This window comes from Drosophila montana, unplaced genomic scaffold (assembly GCF_035044405.1).
Source record: "Drosophila montana isolate Dmon_TW-CO22-7 unplaced genomic scaffold, ASM3504440v1 contig_1417_1, whole genome shotgun sequence".
In the NCBI taxonomy this organism is placed as follows: domain Eukaryota; kingdom Metazoa; phylum Arthropoda; class Insecta; order Diptera; family Drosophilidae; genus Drosophila; species Drosophila montana.
In genome coordinates this window covers 142,376-162,680 of record NW_026996370.1, presented here as the reverse complement: position 1 = coordinate 162,680, position 20,305 = coordinate 142,376, and the positions used below count along the sequence as shown (strand labels likewise).

General features: G+C 40.4%; 1 protein-coding gene and 1 long non-coding RNA gene across 5 annotated transcripts in view; one reads left to right on the top strand and one right to left on the bottom strand.

Moving 5' to 3' along the window:
* The window catches only part of MYPT-75D (Myosin phosphatase targeting subunit 75D), a 43,228-nt gene that overhangs the window by 1,487 nt on the left and 21,436 nt on the right, over window positions 1-20,305 (bottom strand). For all 4 annotated transcript variants that reach the window (XM_064684266.1, XM_064684258.1, XM_064684280.1 and 1 more), the window contains 6 exons: window positions 4,129-4,716; window positions 1,939-2,656; window positions 1,741-1,866; window positions 1,602-1,677; window positions 1,418-1,538; window positions 757-1,340 (listed from right to left, as the gene is read on the bottom strand). In XM_064684266.1, coding sequence (XP_064540336.1) covers window positions 757-1,340; window positions 1,418-1,538; window positions 1,602-1,677; window positions 1,741-1,866; window positions 1,939-2,656; window positions 4,129-4,274 — 1,771 coding nt within the window. In that variant the 5' untranslated portion in view covers window positions 4,275-4,716. The remainder of the gene's footprint in view (window positions 1-756; window positions 1,341-1,417; window positions 1,539-1,601; window positions 1,678-1,740; window positions 1,867-1,938; window positions 2,657-4,128; window positions 4,717-20,305) is intronic.
* On the top strand, window positions 557-9,616 carry LOC135429816 (uncharacterized). The gene is made up of 3 exons (XR_010436467.1): window positions 557-643; window positions 7,038-7,117; window positions 9,537-9,616. It is a non-coding gene; the product is annotated as an uncharacterized LOC135429816 (long non-coding RNA).

Genomic DNA, 20,305 nt, shown 5'->3' with positions numbered 1-20,305 from the left:
ATGTTTGAAATACCTTATAAAGAAGAAAAACTAAATCTAGCTGAAATGCAATTAAATTTTCCAATAGGCAGTTAAAAAAAAGGTAAAAACATTTAAAAGAAAATTGTTTTTTTTTTTTGGAAATTAGAACTTTGAGGAATATAAATCGAATTTAAGAATTATATTATATTATTTTTGGACACACTTTTGAATACAAAAATATTCTTAGAAATTTGCCTATGAAAGTCATTAAAATAAAAATATTATATGTTACGTATAGAGCTTTAAGAAAGTACTTTGCAATGGAAGCGTTCTTGAAGCTTGTAGGAAATGAGGCGCTTTTTTTCTAAAAGTTCTCTTAATATTTAAGAGTGTAAAATCTTAACTAAATATGAGACAAAGCATTTTAAGCTGAAACTAGTTAGTTTCATTTCTATTGTTTGTTAGTAACATATTGTATAGCAGATAATTTTATTAGTTATTTTGTATGTTAATAATGAAGAGCATGCCTTAGTCGTTGCAACTTGTTAGACAACTGTCAGCATGCTTTTTATCTTGAGTTCGTTTTAGTAGAGTCGTTAAACACACATTAGACAGTGACATTTGACACAAGGGGAAGCATTTAAGCGGCGCTGCTTGATTGCAGCAAGCGCTGGTGTTGCGGGTGAGTGTGTGTGCTGTGTGTGGTGTGTGTGTGTGTGTGTGCTGTGTGTGGTGTGTGTGTGTGTGTGTGGTGGGTGCAGGTGTCATGTGTGTGGTGTTGCTTGTGATACTCACCCACTAGCACTGTGACCTGCACGTTGATCTTGCCATTGCCGGCCGCCGCCTTGGATGATTGAATCTGCAGCGCCTCCGCGCTGGCGGCGGTGCCCTTGTCAGTCAGTATGACGGCTGCGGCAGAGGTGGCACGTTGCAGCTCACCAATGCCGGCGCCGGCGCCGTCATCGCCAGCCTTGAGCAGCAGCTGTTCGTCGTTCTCGCGACCGTCGGGCGGACGGCGCGGCAGATAGGAATGTGTCGTTGTGAGCGTTATATTGTCCACCGCATCCGCGGATTTGGAGTGTGACAGCAATTGGCTGCTCAGGCTGCCCGTGGAGGGGCGTTTATCGGCATTGTTGTTGTTGTTGTTGTTGTTGCTGCTGCTGCTGCTGTTGCTGTTGCTGCTGATGTTGTTGTTGCCGCCGCTGCTGCTGGTCGTGTGATAGGCATAGCCATTGGGCAGCTCGGCGGCCGCCGACGCTGTTGTGGAGTTCGTGTCCGTGGCCTCCTGCGCCTGCAGACGCAGACGAGCCTCTTCCACGGCATCCTTTTTGGTTGTAAGCGTTTTGTCGCGCAGGCTGGTGCGACGCACCGATTGGGCTCTGCACAGACGAGAGAGAGAGAGAGAGAGAGAGTCGGGATTAGATGTGAATTGGAGCTCGGATCTGTGGTTAGCCACCTGGTATTGTTGCTCTGTGAGCGCCGAACGCGCCTTCGTTGCGCCTCCGCCAGTCGTTTGCTCTCCTGCTCCGTTTTCAGCTGCTCGATGCGTTCACGTATCTCCGGATCCTCGCAGATATCTATAAAGGATGCAGTATTGTCGTGTACACAAGATTATTGTGGAGTTTTTTTAGTGGACTCACCTGAAGGCGTTTCGTCGTCCTTGTTGCGCACATTCAAATCAGCGCCGCATTGCGCCAACATCTCCAGAACTTCGAGCTGTGGGGGAGTCTGAGAGTGAGGACAGGCTCTTTGGGTGCAATGGATATAGGGTTTACTTACGTGACCCCAACATGCTGCCGCATGCACTGGCGTCCACAGATCCTTGTCCATGGCATCCACATTGACATGCTGCTCCAGCAGAAACTCCACCACGCGCACATAACCATTGGCAGAAGCTATGTGCAGCTGCAAGCAAGAGAGAGGAGAGAGATTAGTTGTGCACAACAAATGTGGTGTGTGTGTGTGTGTGTGACTTACCGGTGTGGCGCCTTGATAGTCCGGCTCCTCGAGATCAGCACCGGTGCGCGCCAGCTCCATTAGATCCTTGAGCATGACACGTTCCGTGGAGGAGCGCGTCTCATCGATTAGCTCCTGGGTGACGCCACGCTGCGCCATCTCGCCCTCAATAAAGTCGAGGGTATTCTCATCGTCGCACAAATCGTACGGCATATTGCCGTCCGTATTGACCGCCAACAGATTGGCATTGTGCCGGATGAGTATGCGCACCAGCTCCAAATGGCCGCAGGTAGCCGCCGCATGCAGCGGCGTCCATTTATCACTGTCCTGCGCATCCACATTGGCCCCATAGTCGAGCAGCAGCCGCAGCATGTCCACATTGTTATCGATGCAGCACTGATGCAGCGCCGTCAGTCCATCCTCGTTGGCCGCATCCGGCGTAATGCCGTGCTGCAGCAGGGCAGCCACCTCGGGCATATCGTTCCGGGAGGCGGCCTCCAATAGCACCACGCTGTTCTCAAACGATATATGCCGCCTGCCGCTCAGGGTGCCCGAGCCGTTGGCATGCCGGAAATGATGCGTGGTATCGCCAGCGGCGCCGTTTAATATGCTGCTAACTGTGCCGCCGCCGCCGCTGCCGCTGCCGCCACCGCCGCTGCCTGTTTGACCCTTGACCCGTTGCAGTTTCAGCCATTCCTTCTCCTTCTGGCGGGCCAGCTTCAGCTGCTGAGCACGTCGTCTAAGTCAGGGAGGGAAAGAGAGTTTAGTTGAAAACTTTTGCCAGTTTCTTTAAGCTCTATTTAAGCACATTTCCAGATGTACTCTATACAATATTTACTTGCTCTTATATGATTACAACTACATACTTTCTTTCCAACTTAGTTAAAACCAATCAAAACTTGGCTTAGAACTTTTCATTTCTTATGGCCAACTTTACGGGCGCACAAGTTTAAATAACAAGAAGATGTCTTAAATGAAACGAGAATTTAATTGTTGGTAGACAAAAAGCTGCATTCAAATGTGCGTGACTCGTAATTTTAATTGCCTGCAACAACTCGAAGTCTTTGGCCTTGGGCTAAATTGACTTTGGCTCACACGTGAATCGTCGTCAAAGTACGCACCATTTCGAATTCTAGTTCTTGGCGAAAATTAATTGAAAACAGTTTGAACATCTGTGTTTTTTTTTTTATCGCTTTTTAGCAGGTTAAACAAATATGTGAGTCGATTTTATTTTGCTTTGAAACTGTGTTGGGAATAAGTTTCGTTCAAAGATCTGAAGGCAAACAATTTTTATAAATCAGCACGAATTAGCTCTACGTTCCGAACAAATATACTGATATAAATTTAGTTAGGATCTTTATAAAATAAATGTCTATTTATCCTCGTTCATTTATCCTTTATCATCGTTCAATTCATCTTTGTTTTTTTTTTTTATTTAAAATCGTCAGTTAATATTGGTAAAAAAGGAAACAAATTTTAAATCAAAAGATTCAATCGCCGCTCGAAAACTAAAATTTCGAAATATTCAAATTGGAATTTCTCATGACAGATAAGACTTGTCTCAAATGAAAGTAGCATAATTTTGTTTAAAAAATCATGAAAAACAAAAAGGATTTTCGCATATAACCATTTTATTTTCGTCCGATCGTTCCTATGGCAACTATATAATATAGGGTTCGATGTTGACTAATAAATGCCGAGTTTCTTCGAGATATTTTGATAAACATACAAAAATCTACTTTTCGAGCGATCTATATATTGTAGCGGATCGTTATAGACGGACGGACGGACGGATGGGCACGGCTATATCAACTCGTCTTTTGATTTAGAATATATATACATATCGATATCTCTTTCTATGCAGCTTTATATCCCAAAATTTGATACTCTTTAGACAAAAAAACAGAAAAGTTATTTAAGAATGAATTTACTTTGGTTTCCTGGCTTAGAGGCGAACATAAATTTAAATTGGTATAGGGTATCTCCAACTAAGGCAGCCTCGACTAGAGTAGTTTCTACTTATTTTAAAAAGGCTTTCAAATGTGAACATCCAATTAAAATAAAGTGTGACCGTTCTACCAAAGTACTTGGCATGCATATTTGAAAATCTTTAAAAATGTTTATCAATGAAATTCTTGAGAGTTCCGTGAAATTTCAAACTCAACCGAGTTTCAAATTGGTTAGCTAAGATTTGACGTAATCTCTACTTACAGTCTGGCCAGCTGGAGTCTCTCGTGGGTTGGCAAGCTCTCGACAGTCTGCATTTCGGCCACCAGATCGGCGTGCTCCATTTTGAGCTGCTTGGCGTAGCTGGCATCCTCCTGGCTTTTGCGCTGTATCAGAATGCCTTTGATCATCTTGTCGCCGCTTGCTGATATGTTCTAGAATTGGTAGCACGTTTGTTTTTCACAGGCTTGGCAACTCTGCTGATTGCCCAGTGTTGTTGTTGTTCTCCTTGTTGTTGCTGTTGTTGTTGTTGTTGTTGTTGTACGTCTTCTTCTTCGCTTGCATGCAAATTGTAATTTGCATTTTTGAGTTTGAATCTCGTTTGTTGTGTTGCGTCTCTTGCGGCTGGATTTTTGTAATCATCGGAGCAGCTGTTGCCGCTGCCGCTGCTGCATCAACTATTATTAATAATATTATTGTTATTATTATGATGATTGCAGTTGTTGATGTTGCAGCCACGCTGCAGCCGTTGCAGCTCTCATCGCAGCAGCCCGTTGGCCAGGGTTGTCACCTTGTTATTTTACTCGCTCCAGTGTTTACCTTTGATTTCAATACTTTTATGCTTTTCACTACCTGGAAAATACCAGAGAAAAACGTAGGTTAATCCTGGAAAAGTTTACAACAAATTTATGTAGCCCAAAATAAATATGCTTAAAATACGAATATATAAAAAAAAAACAAGACTTAAAGCTTCCCACGAATAATCTTTGATCCGCAATTTCCGCCGAGGAAGCTTGAATTTCGCAAAAAAGTGTAAAACACGTCTCTGAGTTAATTCTGAGAATGGACTTTAAGCTCGAAACGTCACCCACCAAGTTTTTAATTCGCATTTTCATCAAGAAGGGATGGATTTTCCGAAAAGTGGGAGACAGCACTCAAATGAATTTTTAACAAAAATCTTTGAAAATGAGTTTAAGGCCAATCGGATGATAAACACAAAAGTTTCATACAAACATTTTCCCTGATTTTTCCACACTTGCAAGTGGAATTTCCCAAAACTTTGCCTTAGCGCGAAACTCTATCACATAAGTTAATTACAGTGAAAATTTCAACATCGTAGCTCTTACGATTTGGGCTGTGCGTTGATCATCAGTCAGTCATTCAACCAGTCACTTAGTTCAGTCAGTCCGTCAATTAGACAGACAGTCACTCAGTCAGTAAGTCAATCAATCAGTCAGTCACTCAATCAGTTAGTGAATCAGGCGGTCAGTCAATCAGTCAGGCAGTCAATCAGTCAGCCAGTCAGCTAATCAGTCAGTCAATTAATCAGTCAGTCAGTCAATCAGTCAGTCAATCAATCAGTAAGTCAATCTGTCAGTCAATCAGTCAGTCACTCAATCAGTTAGTCAATCTGCCAATCAGTCAGTTAGTCAGTCAGTCAATCAATCAGTCAGTCACTCAATCAGTTAGACAATCAGGCGGTCAGTCAATCAGTCAGGCAGGCAATCAATCAATCAGTAAGTCAATCTGTCAGTCAGTCAGTCAATCAGTCAGTCAATCAATCAGTCAGTTACTCAATCAGTTCGTCAATCAGTCAATCAGTCAGTCACTTAATCAGTTAGTCAATCTGCCAGTCGGTCAGATAGTCAGTCAGTCAATCAAACAGTCAGTCAATCAAACAGTCAGTCAATCAGATGCATTTCCAGGGTATTGCCCTATCAAGCACGTCGGGCTAGAGTATTTGGAAATGTTTATTTTTTGTTTTGTTGGTTCTAGGAAAGTGCCTCCTTAGCTATGGTAAGGTTTAACTGTTTAATAGAAAACTAAAATGCATAAGGCCAAAATCCAATTGCATGATACAATTTTCCAAGTAAGCAAGATAAATTGATGCTGCCACCAGAGTGGCCACCAAGGGGTGGTGCAGGGGGTTGAGTAGCTAAAGCAACAGTCGTGGCAATTGTGCTAATGGAACAGCTATCAACTAACGCACAAACGGACAAACTAGATACATTTCCCTGCTATTTTTTTTTTTTTTTTTGGGTGCATCGAAGTGTGTGAATAATGTGTGCCTGTGTGTGTGTGTTTGTGTGTGTGTCGGTATGTCCTTGGCTTCCGCTGGCTGGTTCGATAGCCAAACTAAGTTGGGCAACGGCACTCGGTGCATGTCGTCCAGCCATCGGGTTGAGTTTGTTTGAGTTGGGAGCTTCAATTGAAGACGGTCTCCTGCCCTGCCCTGCCCCACTTTGTGGCACTCTGTGGTTGCTGGCAAAGGGCATTTTTAAATAACAGCTAAAAAGCACCTTAAACAACTTTCAATTCTCAGCTGCCAACTCCACTGTGAGTTGCTCATTTGCTATGCTCTCTCATTTGGCTAACTGTGTAAGTCCTTAAATAATCAGTAAAATGCGTGTGTCGAAGGATTTATGAGTTTATGTAGCTGCAGTGCATAAACTTCATGAATATACATAAAAGCTGCACTTAGATGTGCTTGGGAATAATTTTAGATTTAATCTGCTTTTAAAAACTGTTACAGAAATAAAGCAAAATGAAAGAAAAAACAAGTCGGGAGCCGACTAGTGCGTACCCTTGCTGATATTCCATATTGATAACAAATCATAGGAAGCTTGTGCTTCTTTTCAAGGTTGCCCTTCTACACGATTCTCATTAATTTATGAAGCTCTTGCAGGTTAATATGCCTTGATAGTAAATGAAGTTTAAAAAAAAAACGTTTGTTTTAAAAACAAATAATATATAATGCCCTTCTATGCGATTCTCATGAATTCAAGTAAGCGCTGCAGGTTTGCTTTGCTTATAGTGTTACCTCACTCTCTCTTTCTTTATCTATCTCGCTCTCTCTCTCTCTCTCTCTCTTTATCTATCTCTCTCCTTCTCTTTATCTCTATTTTCCCATTTTAAATGCCAGCTTACTGTAATCCGCTTTTCTATTTTTTCAGGAATGTGTACACATTAAAGACCGTCTCCCTCCCACAAGAAGGTGTCAATAAACTAAACGTGCTTGTGCAGGAATTTTCGGGTAAGTACATATTTATTTATATATAAATACCAAAAGATGTTAAGGCCATGCAGACCTGAGCATGGCTTATCTTCTACATTACATAATACACATTGTCCTCCCATCCTGCTTGTCTTCTTCTTCTTATTGCCTGCAGGTTATGCCAAGTACAAGCAATTATCCTGCACAATTTGGAATGTTTAATTAACCGTGCAGCATTTTTTCATACACTTGGCTAACTATTTTTGCCATTTGATCGTTGCATAGCTGAACTCATTTCAAAATCAGTTGTATCTCCCCTGGGAACGGGGTGCAAGTGCTTATGATTTTCTCATTCAGCTCGTTTGTGTGTGCCGCATGTGGCATGTTGGGTCCCTTGGCTCGTGCATTTTGCGGCATTGTGTGGTTTGTTGCGTTCACGTAAAAGTTGCCCGTTAAACCCAAAACAAACTCAAATTGGCACAAAGCGCACCTGTGACCCTTTTCGCTCGCTCTCTCTCTCTCTCTCTCTCTCTCTCTCTCTCTCTGATTTCTTTTGTTAACCAAAAAGAAGAGGAGGAAGACAATCAGCACTCGAATTTAATTTGCATGGCCAGCCATCAGCTTTAGCTACATCCACAGCTCCAGTTTGTGTGGCAGGTCCGTCCCCAGAGCTCGCTTGGAATCCAGCTTGACTCACGTGCGCTCGTTTTATTTGATTTTGATTTCATTTCTTTTTTTTTGTTTTTTTTTGTTTTTTTTTTCGGGGCACACACAGCAGGCGCAACAACAAAGAACTATAATTTACGTTGCCCTGCATTGCTGTGGCACAGTTTTTTGGGTTTGGCCCCAACGAATGCAACAATAACAATGGGCCTTTGGTTGCTTTGGCCTCGCCACATGCCACATGCCACATGCCACATGCGCCTCTTGGGCAAACGCTTAAAACTAACATCCTTAACCTCACATCCTCATCCTACCAATCTTCATCACCGCATCATTTTCCTGCTCTCATTTTCATTCTCATTGCGCTTGCCATTCCCTAGCCAAGCCGGGTGCTAATGCACTCAATGCAAGCACATAATTCGCTGCCCTCGAGAGCACGAGAGGCATGCAACACTCGTATGCCACCAACCTCTGCCCAGAGCCACCCACAAAACACATTACCCATGCCAGCCCACTTTCACAGTGGCTAACAGTGTGAGGAGGTGCTGCTCTTTAAGTTTCCCCATATCGAATTACATATTTCTAAAGAATTATTTAAGATTTAACAAAATGGAATAAGAGTTGGCGGCAAATAATTAGAAGTCTCTGATAGTTAAGTTAAGCTAAGTAAAATGTAAAGTAAAAAAGATGCAAGACAAATTGCATTAGAATATTTAAGGGCTTCCACCAGAGAAGGAGTCCTGTTCGATAGTGTAAACGATAAAGAACCCAAAGATATGAGAGTCAAATTTGATTGATAAACACAATCAATCTGTGTGACTGGCTGACTGATTGATTGATTGATTGACTGACGAAACATAGCCTAAACATCTGAAGGTGAAAAGCTAAACTTTTTATAGAAGTTTTCCTTGGGAAAGATTTGACCTACAGGCTGGGAGAAGTAGGGCGTGAAATAAGCCTAGAAAACATTCTAGAACTTGATTAGAATTAAGTTGAAAGAACAGCTTTATTCGGCACATCGAAGCTTAAATACACTTGCAGATGTACCATCATACTTTTTTTTGCATACTTATCTTTTGTTGCTGCATTTGAACCGGCGACCTTTAGTCTGTTAGTTCAACGCTCAAACAGCTAACACAGACAGGCATATCGTGCCTTTGTTGGTAGTTGTATTATATAACGATTATAAAGAGCATCAAGATTTTGCAGCTCAGTTATGAGAGTAATGAGGCTCGATTTATAACAAGAGTAAAAATTGCTTAAACGTTTTATCCTTGTAAAAAATATGCAGCTCTGCTTAGCTTCCTTGCCACTGTGCCATTAGAGGGTCTTTGGTCTCGAGACCCGATCCGAACCACACCCCCCCAACCGCCCATCGCCACCCGTCTGAAGGTGCTTGTGGCGCCTGTTGTGGCTTGGCCCACTTGGCGCTGTTTCTGTCGCTTTCGCTGTTGTTGTTGTTGTTGTAGCTGTTGCTGGTGTAGGACTCATGTTGCACATTGCGCCTGTCGAGAGCCATTCATTTTTGCGCGTCCCGCTTGCGTCTGTTTGCCCCAACGCCCTTCAGGTCATCATCGCCAGCAGTCGTCATCGTCATCCTCATCGTCGTCACTTGCCTTGATGTTGGGCCACTTAGTTTGAATTAAGCTTGAAGAGTTTTAGACGTTTCTTTTTATTTTCTTCTTTTTTTTTTTGCGGTCCTTGTTGACCGTTTTTTATCCTCTATCTTAATGCCTTTATTCCATAAATTATTTGCGCTTGGCTTATACTATATTTTGGTGCTGCATAAATCTAGAGCTGAGGAGCCAGCAGCAATATTAACAACTTAAGAAGCCAACGCACGCACAAGCATGCCACAGGACGACAAGAGGCAGGCTGCCGGCAAGGCCGAAGATGTGTTCCACACACAAAGGCTGCCGGCTCGCCTGACCACAGATAACACGCATACGCCCTGATGTACGACTCTGGCTTGCCTTGCTTTTTTGGCAGCTCGATAAAGTTGTTGTTCCTGCTGTTGCTTGCCGCAAATTGAGGCAGAACTGGGAGCTGCCTATGGAGCACATACACAGTTTCGGCCAGCGGATGTGCTCCTTTGTATTGATGGACAGGCGGCTGCAGCAGGCGAACTCATAAATGAAAATTGCATCGCAATTTCCTTGCTTTCGCTTATTTCGACCCTCTCGAAACGCATGTACCCCCCACATACCCCCCCCCCCCCCTCCCTCCCCCTGTGTCAGTGAAGCAGAGAGCAGAAAATATCAAGGACTATCGAAACATAATTACAATTTGTAAGCTATGGCTTTTGCATATGAAATGCTTTAAATGTCTATCAAATGAAACATTATTGCAGAGATAATAAAAGATGCAAATTTAAATGGCAAAAGATAATAAATATGAAGAATAAATATTTCAAAATATATTAAGCGCAATTCCCAAAGCAATTATTTCGAGATTATGCACACATATTTCCATATTATAAAGTAAGATTGTTTATAAACTTGAATGGCTAAATACTTATAAACAAATTCAAGAACCCCATTGGCGATAAACAATGAACGTTGGCAATTTTCACCCACTTTATATTGTGTTTATTGAATAAACAATTTGGTTTTTTTTTTTTTGTTATTTCACACTGATAATTGTGCAAAATTTTCTGCGACATAAGCAATTTTTTGAGTCCAAACAACAATTTAGAAAAAACATTTGCCAGAAATATGCATTTCAAATACACCTAAATGAATTGCTTGCTCCTTGGAATAATGAATAAATTATCAGGCTTTACAAGCTAATAATTTACATGAGCAGGAAGCTGTAATTGACTATGACATACCCTTTGAGATGCCCTCTCATTAGGAGAGAAGACAGAGAAATGATTAACGTGACTGACCCTTTGTTGCATGGGCTGTAAAATGCATTTATGCTAATGAACTCAATGCTATAAGTAACTGTTGTTGAGCAGCTCGAACAATTTCAGAATGAGAACCAAAGAGTATGGCACAAAATAAGCTCTCTCTCTCGCTCTCTCCTGCTCTCAGTCTCTGTCTGTCTGGCTGTTCAATGCGGATTAGGGAGGAGACGACAATAGCTCACAAATTTGTCACTGTTACACTTGCTGACTTCGACTTCCAACACTGACGAGAGACCAACCCCCTCCCCCCCTCTCCACAGTTGAACGTAGATAAAGTATTTACGTAGCTGATGCGTTCATTTTTGCCCACCCGCTGTAGGAGTCAACTGTTCCACAACTGATGGCACACAATTTAGCTGCCGTTTTGGTCATCTCTCAAAAATTTGTTAGCGACCAGCGCACAGCCACACCCACACCCACAATCACGCCCACACGCACAGCATGTGGTTGTCATTGTTGTTGTTGCTGCTGTCGCTGTCTTCCTTTTGGTGTTGTCACTTGCTTTAAGCTGTGTCCATCATTTATGTGGCTGTTGTTGTTGTTTTTCTTCTTGTTAAACGAATGTTTTTAAAGTCGTGGGTTAATTTCAGTGAGCTTTGCTTGCTTTCTGTCTCTCTTTCGCTTGCCTTTTGCACTGTTTTTGCTGTCAGTTGCGGTGAACACCTGGAGCGCCATCTAGCGTTTAATTGTTTGCGTATCGGTTTAATTATTGCCTTGCGCCCTTTTCCTTTGTCGCCTCGCTCATTTATTTATATTCACGCCCACGGCTCATTTTCATTTGACCCACTGGCAAATGGGCAGCTGGGCAAGTGGCAAGTGGCAACACCTCCAGCCCAACGCCCACCGCTCCCCTGTGGCTCACCCCCACTCTCCCCCCTCATTCGTTCATCTGGCTCGTGTCTTTGTATTTTAAATTGCTGTTCCTGTTCTCATTTTTGCCGCGCTGCTCTTTTTTATTGTTTTTGTTTACGTTGTTGTTTTTGGCTGTTCTCTGCTGCTGCTGTTGTTGCCGTTGTTGTTGCTGCCGTTGCCGTGTGCGTGGCTGCATTTATTTATGTGCGAGCGCAAAGAGGAAAATTGTGTCGTCGCTTTGTGCAGGTGAAATATTTTTAATTAAAAAAAAATCTTTTATTTAAGCGACTGTCAGACTCTGCGGCAGCTAAGTGAGCGAACTGCATTATTTTTGCGAAACATTCATTTTGCTGACGGTCCCGCACTCCCCTCCCTTCCTCCTCGCACATTTCGGCTTTGGATTATGTGGCATTAACTATTTTTTAAAGCACACAAAACAATTAAACCAGAGCATATTAGCTGTGTGTATAGCTGTGCCAGAGAGAATTCATAAAACTTAGAAATTCGTCGAAATATTCATTTAAATGCTTGTACATATATATTTTTTATTTATTTAAATGCTTGTACTTGTATCTTTTTATTTATTCTGTCTGGAATTTGGTCGAGCTGACAAGAATTTTGCCATTGTTATTGTGTTCTATTTTCTTTAGTATTATATTCATTTTTGTTATATAGCTAATAATATTTGCGTCAAGTTCATAAACAACTGTTGTTTGTATTCCAAATATTTTGCCAATTTTTTTATGACAGAGACAAACTTTATATTCAAAGATGGGAAAGAAATTTAAAGAATTTATATATAATAATTGAAGTCTATGCAGGAAAACTTTCTTTTTGAATTTGTGCTGCTTTCCATAATTTAATGCTAATAAAATATTTATTTAAATGCAGACAAAGCTTTTTGTTTTTATGTTTATATTTCATAGTTTCTAAATTAACCTTTTCATTCTACTATACTTTATGTTATTAAGCCTTATCTACACCTACTTGCATTTAACAATTTACACCTGATTTCTATGCAAGTGCGTAAAGTATCCGTCTAAACTTAAAGTGCCCATAAGCCAACACTCAATCTGCTCAGTTAGTTGCAGTCGGAATAAGCCAAAAGGAGTTATTGCTGTTATACGAGCATTTTCTATATGCTAGCTGTCGTTTTCTCTGAGCTCACATAATGCTAATGCTGTTTCCTTGTCTGGGAATCCCCATCAAAGCACCGCACAGATTGCGATGCATTCCCGTGTGTGGAGCACTTTATAGAAGAGAAATTTGAAAAACAAAAATGTTTTCACTTATTTTATTGTTGGACTCGCTCCAATGTGCTTTATGTGTGTTGTGGCCCACCTGAAGCCGTGCTCCATGTTTTGGCATATATGCGCTCCAGTTTTAAACAAGGTTAGCGACACACACAAACACACACACACAGACATACACAAAGCAAAAGCAACATTTTTGCTGTTGTTGCTGGTTTTTTGGTCATTTGCAATATGCGCCCCTTTTTCCAATCTCTCTCTCCCTCTCTCTCTCTCTCTCTCTCTCTCGACTCTCTCAACTCCCCACTTGTTTATTCCGGGGTGATTTACGAAACGGTGTCAAACGGATATGCATGTTGATTTAATTTGCACCTTCGCTTAAACGCTCGGACTCCCAACTGAATTATATTCCCAAGTAAATTAGACTGCTCTAGTTCCATAGATCCCACAGAGAAAGGGGGGGGGGGAGAGTGAGAGAGTGAGAGAGAGCGTACCCAAGTTGGGGCCCCGCAAGCGGTTCGTCATATATCAAAGATGCATGTCCTGTGCGAAAATCAACGCCGGCTAATTGCGCGATTTTTATCACCCAAACAAACGAGGTCGTGTGCTTGCCCCGAAAAGCAGCAGCTGAGGCAGCGAACAATGCTGGAGTCAGTAGATACCCTATACTTAATAATTATAAATAATATTATATGCGAAGTGGCATACTTTGGGCATTAAGCACACATATTCCCAACCCAAGACACAATATATACAATTTTCTGCCCATTCTGTCCGCACAGGGTATTTAAAGCTAGGGGAAAACACATTTGTGCTATTTTTTCTTTTTTCTCGCATTTTTGCTGGCGCTGATTAATTAATTTGCTTGATACCAAGCGAACGATTTATCTCGCTGCGTATACGTAATATATCCAACGCTGCGTATGAGTAATGAGTCCAACTAAATTTAAGCGCCGCGCCGTGCTGTGCCGCCCAGCGCCTCGCCTCGCCCGCCGCCCCGCGCCGTTCCCTGCTGTGGGTGCCAGGGAAGTATATTATGTGTGGCCCACAGCATGGTTGGGCCTCTCCGGGCCTCAATTTCATTGTCCTTACGGTCACGGCACGTGTCCGAATGTCGCTATTTATTTATTTAGTGGCTTAATAATTGAGCACGTGATCTTATAAATGTTATGGGCACGCATAATCCCTACCCCCCCCCCCCCCCCCTTTTGCTCTCTCTATATGTCCGCTCCATTTCTCCAGCTGCTGTCTCTCTCCCTCTCTTTCTCATTTCCGGCATGCATTTGAGCACGTAATTGGCTTTTGGGAGTACACACAACTGGCAAATTTGTATTAAACGTAGGTACGCGCACACACACACACACACACACACACACACGCACACAGTGACCGTGAGTCCTTCACAAAAAAGGGTTTTACGTGCAGCTTATGTGCGCTTAATACGGACCACAGACAACGGCATGGAGCTGGCGCCGGCGGAGCAGAGCAGAGCAGGAGGCGACACGGCTCGAAAGTCAGACGGCACGTAGCCCGACTCTTTGCCACAAATGGAAGGCGACACGGTGGAAGCTAGTGCCAAAATCTCGACTATATAGATAGCTAGGCACTAAAGTGCTCCGTGGTTGACTGTACGGTCTCTCATAATTGGATTTTGTGTTAAACATTTTACTTGTAATCGAAAACAAACAGCAACTGCAATAGGCAAATTATTTGATAAAAAGGCGGGTTTTAACAACTTAATTGCCTTTAATTTGAACAGAAAGTTAGGATTACGTCGAATATTTGATGCCCTTGTAGAGGAGTAAAGATATAGTGGCCCGAAGTTGATAAGATCTTGGGAACATAGTGAAACTTTTAAATGCCCAGTTTGGGCAAGATATCTTGACATACCGAAAAGTTATCCAGGAACTATCTAAATTTAAGCTGGAAACAGTTGAGGGATTTACAAAGATATTTGGGAGCTTGAAAAATAAATGAATATCGAGAAAAATGAATAATGTTTAATACAAAAACACCCCTTCAAATATATTTAAAGACAGAGTTCCATATCTTATCAGCAAGTTATATCTTTTTATAAATGTTTTCTTAAGCCTTACGATTTTTTTAAAATATTTCAATGCTCTTTTAAGTGATTTTACAAACTTTTGCTTTGAGTATTAGACAAGTAAGAAAAAATAATAATTTTATGATTTATGTTTAAAATATATAACTAAATGTCATCCGTTTACATTTGACTTCCACTAGGCTTTATTTCTGTGATTTTATATAATGCTGAATACCTTACAAATGTATATTTATGAAGAATTTACTACACTTTCAACTGTATCATGAATTTTTATGCATTTTTTTTGCCGAAAAATTTCCATTCATAAAGCATATTGTATTCATAAGGTAAATTATAGATTTATCTAACGATATCTCTTTTGGTATTTCTGCGCATTCAACTATATTTTATTGCAGCTCATATTGGGGTTTTTTTTTTTCAATGTTTAAAAAATAAACAATATTTATTTATGCGCAATAAAATATTATTATCATCAATATCTATTAGCATTTAACTGCAATATTTTCGCATGCTTTGCGCTTATCTTTATTTATGCTTGACTATCATGTATTATACATTTATCTGAGTCGAATATCTTTATCGGGATTCTCTATTTGAAAAGTGCGCCCCGTTACGTTTATTTGCTTACCTGCCTTCTATTTGGCTTAACGAGCTTTTTCGGCCACATAAAAAATGCGCTTGCTGGCTATCAGCAATAAAGCACAAAAAAAAAAAAGTGGCCAACAACAAAAAGCTGCTCTGCAGCACATGTCCTCGGAGCGACAGACGGCGAATTGTGGGCTCAGCAACCTTTGGGACGTAGCCCCATCAGACATATGGGCTGCACCCTGGGCAACCGCTGTTCATGCTCTATATACACACAGGTTTTTCTTTGACTCACTGCCAAATACCCATTAATGTGTTTGGCTAAAGGGTTTATTTAACTAAATACTCACACGTCAGATTGATTATGATATTCGGCTAGCATGTATATGAACTGCATCGACATCTATTCACTTTTTTGGCATTTACAAATATCGATTAATCGATGAAACGATAAGCTTAACTTTCATTATTTGATATTGCCATCCCTAAAATGTACTCGCATTTCAAAAATATCGATTAATTGACGAAAAAATAGGCTTCGATTCGATTATATGACATTGTTATCCCCAAAGATATCGATTTACCGATTAATAACACGATTAATCAAAAGCCCATTTACTCTAAAGTATATATACTTCACTTCTTTAACTATATACTGTAGTTCTTGGTCTAAGTCTGCAACTTTTATGTTTTTCCCTGGGTTTTTCATTCTTATTTTTTTTTGGGCGACTTTTTGTTATCAACCGTGGACTTCTTGTTCTTATTATTTGCTGTTGTTATTCATGTCGCCAACATTTCTGCTTTGAACTCTTAAATATACGTAGATATACGAGCATAGATACGTATCATGGTATTTATGGGTATGTGTGTGCGTGTAAGTATATACTTTAAAGGCCTTTCACGCACACATCGACTTCCAGTTCCACTTCCACTTCCGTCAGCGCCTTCGTCCGTACAATGCACTAAAATAACTGTAAATAACAATTTGCAAGTGGGTGTAAAAGAGGAAACACATGCTCAATTGTTGAGGCGTGCCAGACGGAGACAAACAACCAACGGCTAAGTGTGCGTGTGTGTGAGAGAGGGAGAGAGAGGGAGAGCAAAGCAAGTGCGGATGGGTCTATAAAAACTGCAAGGATGCAGCAATAAAATGTTGGCGCTGTAACGGTAAAAAACGATGGCGGCGATTTAAGCGTTGACGCCGACGACAACCGCAGGCAACCACCAACGAGCGGTGCGAGTGGCTGTCGTTGAGTGGGTGGGTCGTTGGGTGGGTGGGTGGTTGGGTAGTTGGTTGGCCGCATCCTCGGCTGGCCATATGTGCAGCGACGCCGAGAAGCGTTTGCCGGCGCCTTGGCCAAAAGCGGGTCGTTACGTTGACAACACCCAACAATTGTAGTGTGACCCACATTTGAGGCGTGCTCTGAAGCCATAGGCCCCCGCCCCTCTAACCTACCCCACCTATGGCATGTCATCCAGCCTTTATATTGAAATTGAAAAAATTTTGTTCACTGCTCTGCTTTCAATATGCCGGCAAAAAGAGGAAGAGGAAGCAGCAGCTACTCCAAGCGTCGAGCAGCTCACTTTATTTTTATATTCACTTTGGCTACGGCCAAAGAGAATTGCTTTAGAGATTATGAAAGGCCAATAAATTTCAGAGAACTTGGAGTTTTATTATAAGAAAAAACTTGTTTGGAAAAACATGGTTTCTGATTTTTGCGATTGAAAGAAAGCTCAGGTGAAAATCGGGTTGAATTATTAATTGACGGAAAATCTCTTTTTGAAACAAACGAAATAATACTTATCAGGCTCAATATTTTAATTCATATTTAAACTTATCAAAGCATTAATTGCTTTTATTACGTTTAATTTTCTATAAATCTGTGAAAAGATTTGTTTTATTCTTGGAATAGCTAAGCAGCTAAAGCAAGCTAAAAATACATAAAACTTTGTCATTGCAGTGAGTTGATTTCCCGAAATTATTATCCAAAAATATATTTCAGCTGAACTCAAATGTCAATTAATATATTCGCAGTAAATAAATAGTATTATAAGCATATTTTTCAATTGAAAGAGCAAACAAACACAATAAATTCATGGTAATGACAATATGTTTGCTATGAAATGCAGAGCATAATAAATTCGATTTCAATTTAAACAATTCAAAGTGCTCTAGTCGGGATGACCGACTAGGCTATACCCTGTACCTTCTTCGACGAGCACAGAGGTGGAACGCAGCAGCTATAAAATTAAAGATACTTCATCTGTATATACTATTATAGAAGCTACATACCAAATTCGGTGAATATAGCTCTTAAAACTTAAGATATATGTATGCTAATAAAACAGGATTTCGTTATCGATTTTTATCGATTGCTTGAAAACGTGGCAAGTTATCGATTATCGGAAAGAAACTCAAACTGCGCGGGCAACAGAAGGACCTACGATTTAAATCTTTAGCTCTTATAGCTCAAAGCTCTGAGATTGACGCGTTCATACATACGGAAGGACAGACTGACAGATGGAGAGACGGACGGACAGACGCTAAAGACGGACGGACAGACAGACAGACATGGTAGATTGACTTGGCTATTGATCCAAATTATGGATACATTATGGTATCCGAGATGCTGTCTTCTGTCTGTTACATACCTGAGCACACCATCAATATACCCCTTATGCACACTTTCAATGGGTTCAATGGATATAATAAAAAAATGCCGTAGTTTTTTATTCAATATACTTCACATTTATTTGGCATATTGTCTACGTGCGTCCACAATTTCAGCGCTGAATCAACTGCTGTCAAATATAAACGCACGTCTATTATGTATATTATATATATATATATATATTTATTATATATACCTAATATAGGTATATGTTGGCATTACATATTTATACTCCTTTTGGTCCTTGGTGCGGCATTCGAGTGGCTCAAAGTGGATTAATTTAAATCATTTGTTTGTTGTTATTGTTGTTGTTTTGGCTGTTGTTTTGCTGCGGTTGCTGTGGCATCATTTGATAAATGAGTTTTCCATGCGCCGAATTTGCCATTTTCCGCAAAATTATTGTGGGGATGGGCGTGTGTGTGTGTGTCGGCTACGTGTGAGCTCCTCCCGAGCATTTTTACACTTGAATGGCTTTACATTGCAGCCTTTGTAAATACACATATATAAATATATGTTTATATAAAAAGTTGATCCATAAATATTTGATGCGTAATGTGGGTTCAAGTGATAAGCAAGAAAAAGATTTTTGTGTTACCCTCAAACTTGATAGCTCGCCTGTCAATTGGGGATTCGATGCGGGATTGGCTTATTGATCATCTTTGCCGCTAAGCTGTCAATTTAATGCATCGCCCCATAAACGATAAAGTATATAGGAGAAGTTTAGAACGTCATCAGATTAGCTTTAATAGCTCAGTTACTTATATATGCATAGTCGAGCAGTAAACGGGCGAGCTCTGGGTATTAGTTGGCACACAGAAGTTATTAAGAGATTCCATCGGAGGGACACAGGACAGATGCCTCGCCACATAACATGAGATCTTAATTAAGTTCCGCATGTGAATGCATTCGAGGCAACTTCTCGGAATGCCCAACAGACTCACGAACTTTAAAATAGTTTGCATGCTGTGCAAGCGGGCGCTAACTAACAAACTTAATATAGAGTAAAAAAGTTTTTAACCACGTTGTAATAATAAAATCAGTGCCATCTGAAGTTTGAAAAACACCAAACAATTTAAAGTTGGGGATCTATTGTGCTGCTTGCGTACGATTAATGTAGCTCAAGGCTTAAGTCTAGCTTAAAGCTTTAATGGAAGAAAATGTAAAGCTCAGTAAGCTTTAATTTAAACTAATTGGACTCGGGCAATAAAGTTTATTAAGCTTTGATCTGCGTCAATTCTTTGATTTAAATATGATTAAAGCTTTAACATAGCTTAAAGCTTTAATATAGAAAAACATTTGAAGCTTAGTTAGCTTTAACTTAAATAAGTTGAACTCAGGAAATACAGTTAATTAAGCTTTGATCTGCGTCATTTTGATTATTTCAATACGATTTATCACACTTAAAGCTTTATTCCAAGTTAAAGCAACAATATAGCTTTAAGCTTTAATGTGAGGACGGTTGGAGCTTAGTTAGCTTTGAATTTAATTGTTTGTACTCCAGTAATACAATTATTAATTATCTCTGTGTCAATTTGATTGCTTGCATATGATTCGTCACGCTTAAGACTTTAATATAGCTTAAAGCTCCAATATAGCCAAATTAGTTGTGCTTAGGCAATTATATTATATAAATTAGGTTTTAATCGGTGTCACTTTGATTATATATCTTAAGGCTTTAATATGGCTTAAAGTTCTTATCAAGTAAAGCATTAATATGGGGATTTTACTTTGTTAAAACAGGCAGAACAAAAAATTAAGCTTTTATCTTTGTTAATTTAATGACCATGCTTAAAGCTTTGCTTCTATAAACCTTAAAGCTCTAATACAAGGATATGTAAAGCTTATTTGGCGTGAATTTTAATTATTTGTCCTCAGGCTAAACAATATATTAAGCTTTGATCTGAGTCAATTGTATAGGATTAATAGAGCTTGATACTTTAATCCCACTTAAAGTTTTAATGTCAGCCCAGGAAATACGACAAATGCTGCTAAACGCGAAAAATTGTCAGGAAATTGTTGTTCTTAACTTATGCTAAAGTCCAGAACTGTGTTTTGAAGAAGCCAAACTCATCACTTTAGAAGATTTGCTACAATGATTTCTGGCACGAACTGACAAACAAATTTATCGCATTCAACGCCATAAAGTATGCTATATAAATTGTTGCCTAGCTGTCGGCATTATTTGCTGTTATTTTTTGTGTGTAGCTTCTTCTGCACAATCGGCTGTCGGCT